Source organism: Mya arenaria, chromosome 8 (genome assembly GCF_026914265.1).
Source record: "Mya arenaria isolate MELC-2E11 chromosome 8, ASM2691426v1".
Taxonomy (NCBI): Eukaryota; Metazoa; Mollusca; class Bivalvia; order Myida; family Myidae; genus Mya; species Mya arenaria.
In genome coordinates, this window is record NC_069129.1 from 2,810,895 (window position 1) to 2,820,761 (window position 9,867).

General features: G+C 33.2%; 1 protein-coding gene across 1 annotated transcript; it reads right to left on the reverse strand.

Annotated features, from left to right (window-relative positions):
- Positions 1–1,272: 1,272 nt before the first annotated feature.
- On the reverse strand, positions 1,273–9,552 carry LOC128244779 (derlin-1-like). Its single transcript, XM_052962857.1, has 8 exons — positions 9,267–9,552; positions 7,150–7,261; positions 6,960–7,024; positions 6,268–6,294; positions 5,666–5,761; positions 5,022–5,074; positions 3,946–4,056; positions 1,273–3,488 (listed from the first exon to the last, which is right to left on the reverse strand). The coding sequence occupies exons 1-8, from the start codon at positions 9,420–9,422 to the stop codon at positions 3,350–3,352; spliced, it is 759 nt and encodes a 252-aa protein (XP_052818817.1). The 5' UTR covers positions 9,423–9,552; the 3' UTR covers positions 1,273–3,349.
- Positions 9,553–9,867: the final 315 nt, after the last annotated feature.

Consider the following 9,867-nt stretch of genomic DNA (forward strand, 5'->3'; position numbering starts at 1 on the left):
CAGTACTTAATGCCACGTGTTGTATATTGTATGGACATAGGATATCTTCCACACACACTTAATGCAAAACAAGTTAGCAACAGACTGGTTTAATCCACAAATCCGTTTGCAGAAGTCAATGTGGATAATGGGGGCTCTATTGATTACAGAAATGTTGCCAATTTCAGGGGACATTATCCACTTACGCATCGGCGGTTCTATCTGGGAGGGTTTTCGAAAGGGATCGAGGCGAATATGAATATCTAACTACTGTCCAAGTTTGGTGAATATAAAATAACAAGAGGCCCAAGAGGGCATATGCTATACTGGTATGACGTGTTTGGTCAGTTTTTACCCAGAGAATGTATGTATGGGAAATAGGCAACGTACAAATAGTTCACTTGTAACATTTCGTGTTAGATCATGGGCTCCGCCATTACAGTCTTGTTACATGTAACGTGCAATGGGAATATAGAAGCCCTTCTATATCAGAAATGTTGCCAGTTTCAAGGGCCATAATCTAGTCATGCATGGGCGGATCTGGCTGGTTTTCGAAAGGAACCGAGGCCTTGTGGATATTTAACTAATCTACAAATTTGGTGATGATAAATTAAAAACTGCTGGCTCTATTATGTTCAAAGGCTCAATTCTAACCATGACACAGTCTGGTTTTCGAAAGGAACCTTGTTTCAGTCAATACCTAACTACAGTATAAGTTTGGTAAACATCGGGTTATATATGGGAGCTCTATTATGTTTGCAGGCTCAATTACAGCAATTTGACAATTTCAAGGGCCATAATGCATATATCTGCCTGGTTTTATAGAAACCGAGGTCTTATCAATATTCAACTACTGTGTAAATTTAGTGAAGATCGGATAAGAAATGGAGGGTCTATTGTGTTCATAATCTATATTATAGTAATTTTGAAAACTTCAAGGACATCATCCAGTCTTAAATGGGCGTATCACAAGATCAATCATTTTTTTTAACTTCTATTCAAGTAATCATCGGATAATAAATGGGGGTTCTATAGTGTCGATAAGCCCAATTATAGCAATTTCGAGCTCTCGTGGATATCTAACTACTGTATAAGTTTGATTGAGATTCAATCAAAACTGCAGACTTTATAGCGTTCACATTGACACAAGCAAGTGTTTACAGACACACAGATGACGGACACTGCAACATCGCATTAGCACTTCTGGCCCTTTTGGCCTTTGTCCAGTAATGCTATAAAAACACAAAAGAACTTGATTATCCACATTGATCACAATTGAAAAACAACATCTACTTTGAAATTTAATATGTTTATTTTACACATAAATAGTAATTGTACATGAATGTCGATTCTTCATACCGTGTTTTCTAATGTAATGGGATGAATTAAAACAATACAGCATCAAACCGTATCCATGGTATTATGCTATGCAAACTATGACAGCTAAAGGAAAAGAAAATACATTTCAACTCTTCATATCCATAAAGGCATTACAAGTAGAGCTACATGTATCACATCAATATGTATAGGTGAAATACACAATAAAGATGTCAACATGTAAGTATCATACTGCTAGAAGTTGTAAAGTGAGAATAGATATGTAATTCGAGTTTTCTCTAAGTAATAGTGGTTGTTTTGAGTTTTAACGGTTGGCCAATGCAAATTGACCTCATCCGTGCAGTATTGAAGAGGAATTTAGAAGCTATGCGGGGAAATTTACCTTCATCATTGAATGATGTATAAATCCAAAAAGTCCAGTCTTACTAGCATCACAGAAGTGGTTGAGTAACAACAATGAATGAAAACTAAACTAAAATGGTACACAACCAGAATAAGAAAAAGGGGTAAGTCTGTGTTAAAAAAAGGAGATACGGCAATCGAGCTATCTGCGCATGACCTAAGTTCATTTGCAATAAATCACACCTCAAGGGAGTGTGGACTACTATCATATTGAAGGATAATCAGAGCCAACAATCTGTAAAAATAACGTTCTTTATATAAAATTGTTCACTCCATAAAATAGCATAAGTTATCCACAAATGACACAAGTCATGCAATATAAATACTAGTATAGTATATTTAGTATGATACTTCAGTGGAAATATCCATACCACTTACAGGGAGATAATAGATGTACATATGAAGTAACAGTAAGTAATGCATTACAGGAAATTGCATGAAACACATGGTAGGAATTTGAATTTAATAGTATTGAGTTTGTGTATTATTTCTTCTTAATACATATATTTTTTTAATGAAGCTGATCATGTTATCATCATGAATATAGTTAATATAAACATTCAAATAATAACTGGTTATAGCCTGACACCACATTTTCATTAGTGTTCACTGTGAACATTAAGGTATTTTTGCTGTATTACTTTTTCCTGACTAGATCTGGATTCTAATTAAAATAAAAATATTAACAATGGATTTCAAAACACATAGGAAAAGGCAGAAAGTCAACTTAATTCATACATGCCATTTTAGTGTGTTAGTACAAATATGAACCTACAAGGTTTCGCTCCACCCACGCTGCAGCGACACCCAAAGGATTTAGACAAGCTGCAAATTTTCAATTATTCATGATAACAGAATGAGCACCACAGTATATATCAATGCATGGGATAGTTCTTCTATGACTGATATGATTTTCAAATTCGAAACGGTAAAACCTTAAACAGTCTTGTAGTTTGGGGCAATTTTGCACTGTCACTTAATCACTCTGACTGATATGATTTTCCCAAACTTATCCATTTGAGGCAATCATGCAGAATATATGGCATAAGTGTAGTAAATGAATGCTTTTACATGTTGACCTAATTTCCATGAAGTTCAAACTGAATTATGCCCAATTCTTTAATGCAGCAACATCAAGTAAACAACTTGTTTTAATAAATCTGAAGTACATAAGCTGAAAACAACTTTCATAGAGGACTTAAGATAAAATATGGAAATAAAAACATTACAATTTACACAGATCAGTGTTTCCTTGACAACACTAAAACCTTAGGTACAAAACCATTTTCATCCTCTGAACAAAGACAACGTCTTAAAAGCCTATACAAGAAGGGCTGCTCAATATCAAGTCATTACATATGTTCCCATGAACATTAAACCAAGCAAATGATTTAATTGTTGTTGTTTTGTTATTGTTTTTCTTATAAATAAAACAAATGTACAACACCAAGATAACAATTGATTTCTTTTGAAAATAAAATATCCTCTTGCCATAATAAACAATAGAAAAATGAATTAAAAGTTCACTTTAAATCGGTTTGTAATGAGTGCTACAATAAAGGAGCCCAACATTCCCAGATATTCATATCCAAAAGTCATCTGCATTATCACATGCAGTGCCACTTGTGCCCTATTGTCCACCCAGTCTGTTTCCTCCGCCCCAACCATGTCCGCCTCCCCTGTTGTCATTGTCGTCAGGGCGACGCCGACTGGAAGGTGCTTGTCCAAACCCTGCCATGGCCCCTCGGCGATTTGGGAAATACTTGTACCTGCAAGTGAAAGTAATTCAGCTTATGAATACAGTAAGTTTTCTAACATTTCCTTGCTATGTGGATATCTCTGAAACATATAATTATTTCAAATATTTGCTTCTTGAAGCATTCACTAGAATAGTAATCAATAAGCTTACATTTCTGACAAAACACTTTAGTTCCACTTGTGTTTAGCCCAAATCAAGACTTAACCTCATTTGAAATTACCAGAAAAAGAAAACAACATAAATATTTAAAATCAGTGGACAAATTTGGTTCATAAATGGGCATTCATTTCTTAATACCCTACAGTAAAGTTCTTTAACTCTCTATGCTAAGTGTTTTCATGAACCTGTATCTCTTACTCGGTGAATAGATAATTCATAGCAAATGTTCTCTGTTTATGATAAACCAAAATAACTTATTTATGTACATATATTTTGAACTTGAACTTAAACTATTGAGCTTCACTTACAAGAACTGTGGAGTGTTAATGAGACGGACTCCGCCGAAGTCTTGTGGATATTTAAACATGAGAAAGAAGTACAGGTGTCCAACAATGATACCCAGCAACTCGGAGAATCCACTGAAATAGAGCACAGTGTTATATCACCAAAAAGAGAGTACAAATGTAGTTGGGTGCAAAAACAGCTATGCAATACAGCAATTAAACAGGCTGTATGGAAATCAAATTTTACCTTCCTTTTTTTTAAATAAGTACAGTTTGAAATATACAGTAGTTCTTGGAGTGGCTGCTAAAAATGTTTTTGTAAAACATATTCATCCTACGAAAACTGAATTCTAATGTGTTATTTTGTTTCCTCTGTTTGACCACCAGAATCATATTTAGTATTACAATCTTCAGTTAACCAATTACAAAATGAAAGTATGGCAAAATTCCTTGTCCAGTGATTGACTTGTTATTTTCTTTGTTTTTGTCTACACATCCACTTCCACATCAGAAATTGTAACAAGAAGAATGGGTGTAACAGGTCAATAACCATGGTGCTAATAAATAACAATACTATTTTCTTGTACAACACTAATTATTAAACATTGTCCTTAACAACATGATACAAAACAGTTGCGTCAATCAATGACCTTGTGATGAAATCATACACTCATGCTACAGCGCTCATTTATAATTTCAGTGACTTGGGTTGTGGGTGCATTTAGCACATTACAATGGATATACCGTACATGTAATAATAAATGTTATTATAAACAAAGTTGCCATCATGAAATTACGCAATCATATATTTGTGATAAATAACTAGTGCAATAACTTGACACCATAAATTAATAATTGTAATTTGTGCACATAATCTAGCAATGTTTTATGCATTAAAAAAGAATAAAACATTTCTTAGTTGGTGGTCAATCAATATGAAATTTATTAAACTTGTTTACTAAAATCGATAAATACCATACCAAGGCTCATATTTAGAAAGCTCATTGATAAATCCCTTATTAAATGACCATCAATGTAGTAATATCCTCAAGCGATAACAATCTTAGTGAACCAATAATATGTTTAGTCTGATGTCTTACCCTCCTCCGATGATCATGTTAAATGCCAGCAACACCCACGGTAGATACATGGCCTGTAAATACATGAAACAATATAGAAATGCTAATTGACTTTATTCCTTCCAAGAAAAAATCTCTCAATAATAACTTATACCTAGTTTTCTTGGACATTTATTATTTTCAGAGTTTAATAATACTTGGTCGTGCATAATTTTATCATTGACTAATCCTTTTTTATGTGTCATTATATTGCGCAAACCAAAACAAAATAGAATTAATCTTCAAGATCATTTTTTAACTTACATGAAAGGCATTTACTTTCTTTTCTTTAACAATGATGATATTTGTGTAATGTTTAATGTCTTGTGGTGATACATGTATGTGTCTCTTGTTCAGTGCTACATGGCCTTCATCCTAGTGCATTTAAACAGGATTAATTTTACACTTCTGGGCACTTCTGCAGTTGACATTGTTTTATTAATAATATATTCAAGAATTCAGTATTCAAAATAATCCATCTAATCATAGTCTCATCCTCATAGATGCATATTGTTTGCTGAGTAACATGGTCGAAATGTGTAAATGCTTTCATTTTGTTCCTAGACATCTCATTTTCACAATTAGCTAACGGCTTTATCTTATTTCTAAAACAAAACCGAGCATACCTTGAACCTGGTTCCGAACCAGAAGGAGACAATGGTGTCCTTGTTGAGCTGGCACCAGACATACAGCACACTGAGGATCATGGGGTCCATCAGAAGCTGGAAACAATGATAGACGGTATAATTATCCATTTAATAATATACATGTATAATGAACTGTATTGCTTGTAAATAACATGTCTTAATATCTTGTCTGCAATTTATTTTATAATTGGAAGCAACAGAAAGTGACACTTTGTGTAATGTATGTTGAAACATTGTCCAGCTGATAAGCCAAAAATGGATACACATCTATAATTTAAGAATTAAAACTTAACAAAACACCCACTCCAATTTGACTAAAGGATAATGTTAAGGTTCTATAACTGGGAAACTGACAATGATATAATATATTTGCAATTGAATAAGCACAACCGGCAAGCTTTACTAGGCTAAAAGCCTTCAATTTATGCTCAAATCATAAATTTTATATCGCCAAAATCTTCAAATATGATCAGATGATGCAAAGCACTTTTTTCCATTGAATTCTTTTTTTTCAAATCAGTACATCAGATGTGAAATTAATTACTACAAAATCAAAAATAACAGATTAAAACTCTACTTACCATAACCTCTCCAACAAATCCAATTATCTGGCAAACAGTTAAGGGAAATCAGTTTGTATTTGTCATAATTTTAACAATATATATTTTTCTAGTAATTCTGAAACTAACTTTGTGAAAAAAGGTAAGCATGTTTGTAAGAGCTAGAGTGAAATAAATTTTGATCTTACACTAATATTGAATACATTTTCCCTTTATGCTAAAAATGACAATTTAATCGGCATAGATAGGTAAATCATGTGATGAACATAACATCTTGGTGATGTCACTTTCATATGTTTTCAACCAGGCAAAGTGCATGCCACGTTACTTTAGTTAAATAAATGGAATCCAAATTCTATTACGCAGTAAGAATATAGGCAGTGAAAATAGCATGATATTTCACTGAAAAACATGCCAGAAATGTCAAACCTTGTTTGCAATTTAATCAAATCTATTAGATCATAAAGACGTCACCATCATAATATAACATCAACATACATTTTTAAATATAAATAGTCTAATAACTTTTGATGTGACATCATAAATGAATTGCACTGTGAATTAAGCACACTTTTAAACAATGTTTAATGTTCTTAGCGCTATTAATCTTTACATTCTTATCTATGATATAGAATAATTCCATATGGAATATGTAACAGGAGTGTTCTTAAATTGGTAAAACCAAGCCACGGTAACATTAGTATAAAGGATACCACAAGACATATCCAGTTGAACAGCAGCATAAACACATATTCTGCTGGCTTTCCTTCAAATATGCCTGAAAATACAAATGTAAGTACATTGTATATATATTTTATACATAAAAACACAGTAGCAGTGACAATGCATTTAATTATTTGAGGTGTTATTGAACACTTTCAGTCATGTATCTATAGTTTTTACCTGTTTCTAGTCTGGTTGAGTATGAATACAGGAAATATAGGTTGATAAGATAGTGAAAGCCACGACCTCCCGCTAATGGATAGAACAACACAGCCGTCAAAGGTCGCCAAAACTGAAAAAAACAATTGACAAATTATTAACTTACCGGTAATTTAATATGCTTAGTTATAATGTTTCTTCTTTCAACTAAAATTACTTTGATAACTTAATCAACAAAATATATGATAACTTAAAACAAAACATACTATCAAGTCAGGAGCTAGACTGGAGATGGGATTCATAAGTATCAGACAACAGTTACAAGGCTGTTTAGATTGAAAGAGATCTTCCATGGATAACAACCTCAATAAATAAAACTTTCTGCTCAAAGTTAAAGGAAACAGTAACATCTGGCAATTTGGCTATTAGGTTTTGGCTGAGTTTGTCATTATCCCGATGAAGTGGTAAATTAACAGCGCTGATGTGCTCTTTATCCATAATGGTAACCAGGTCAGTCATGACCTGAGGGCCAATATCAGGTTTGCCACTGAGCAGAGGCCACATCGGGACTATTTCTTAACAATTTTATCACATATATATTAGCCAGAAAAATTACACTGCCATTTTACCTATATGTTGCTTATATGTATAGTGAAAGAAGTATACTGAGCATAGGAACTTTTAATGTTGGTTACAGAACGATTCCTTTTGACACTATGTAAACATATATTTTTCATAATGAAATCAAACGAAACCATTGCAACATATGTTGTTATTAAATGCATATTTCATCAACAACACACAGCAGCAGGAAAGGATTGACATGGATTGGTTTGTCTATCATTTTTCACACAAAAATGAGTTTCAAACTTTCAGCTAAATGTTGTCGGCTTAATTGGATGTGAAGATTAAAAAATCACCATATATGTACTTGAAAAGCACAATTACTATAATTATGAGCATCAACTCGCAGAGTGTCTTCAAAACCAAACATAAATGTGTGCAACAAGACAATCACTCCACATACACAGTTTTGTATGGCTGCTTACACACTGTTGTAAGGTGAATATCAACTGCTACCATGACAAGTGTGGGTTCCACAGAAAGTTAATTCCAAATGGACTTTTGGCTCACCAGACAATATTATTTTGTGTTCTTGGACATTCATCAACCCTAGTATCAAATTCTGTGATTGACTTATTGACCTTTATGATATTGATTTTAGGTAATACTGGTAGTATTATAAGCCCAAGTCAGTCTAAGAAGCTTGTTCTACAGACTACATGAATTACAGTGACCTCATACCACCTCAATATTGTACCAGGAGACTTCGTACCAGATATATATATTGTATAGTTATATATGTTTTTGATAAGTTTTATGTGTAGAAATGTATATAGGCAATTAATTCGTTATTTTATTTGTGATGTGCTGTATGTGGTGTCTGTTTGTATTCATGATCATTTGCCGTTTTTAACTTACTTCTTGTGTGCTTATGCAAATTAGATACATGCACTTCATTATGTATGTGTATTTCATTTCATTTATTTTCATTTTTTTTTTGCATTTCATTATTGTTTATGTAATGTGCTGTATTAATGTCTGTTTTGTATGATTATTTGTGCTATAATTTGAAAAATATCCATGAACTTTAATAAATATACATAATCGAATAGCACTTGTTGTGGTTGAGAACTGTTTTTCACACCATTCTTAACCTCAAGTTTCCCAATTGTCTCCTAAAACGACCATGTTAGCAACTACTTATCACCTTTGGAAACCCTTATATAGCGCATAATGTAGTACGATGTCCAATGTCTCGAAGTACGATATTGAAGTGGTGGAAATTAGCACAAGCCAACAAGCCCTGCACTGGTAAAATGTCTTCCGGGCTTGCTCAAATTCTGAATTTTATATAGCATCGCTTGTTAAAAACATTGATGCCAAGCAATAGTATAAGAATTCGGCCTTGTTTATCCAAAAGTTTAATTTTGATGAGACTGTGGTATTAAGTCTCCAACAATCGACTACACCATACCAAATCATTGAAATTGTCTAATGTATACCTTCATAACTCACATGTTAACACTTTCATACGTTAAAGGCACTCTAAATTATATAAAACAAGTAATACATACCTGGAATTTATATACGACTTGTTCAAACAGAAGAACAAGCCACATAGGATTAAGGAGCCCAAATCTTGCAGCAAGGGGCACAATCACAGACCCGGTGAACCAAAATTTAGTTATCTGGGGTATCCCGCGATACCATTCCCCTATGTCGTTAGACATTTTGTTTTGGAAGTAATAATATATACTAAATCTATTGAATTCTATCGCTAGTTAAGCTGTCTGTAAGTTCGACGTGTCCCAAGAAATATTTTGCTGATCTTCCCGGAAGTAAATAAACGATTTATAAAAACAGCTGCCGATTTAGAAAGAGGCTAGATTCTAACAGAAAGACTAACACAAAGCAAATCTACACAGTAGCATCCCCTTATGATGAGAGAAAAACCACCGAACTTTTGTCGGTAAAAGGGTGTACTTTGAAAATAGCTTGTGTTTTCATATTTAAGATTTACATATAACATTAGACCAGAAATAATACCTTATGACTGGACAAATAATCAGTAACCGCTATGTGGGAGTTTAAACAAGTTACTAAAATCACACTGTGAAGTACACGGAATATACATGTATATTCCTGTAAATTTAATTTTCACATTGACTTAAACCA

Bases quoted from the DNA above. Each gene is read 5' to 3' on its own strand.
- LOC128244779 (XM_052962857.1), bottom strand. From the start codon at position 9,422: ATGTCTAACGACATAGGGGAATGGTATCGCGGGATACCCCAGATAACT. The intron at 6,295-6,959 runs GTATCCTTTATA...ACTGTTTGCCAG, and splicing joins TCAACTGGATATGTCTTGTG to ATAATTGGATTTGTTGGAGA. The intron at 5,075-5,665 runs GTATGCTCGGTT...ATGTATTTACAG, and splicing joins GGTTCGGAACCAGGTTCAAG to GCCATGTATCTACCGTGGGT.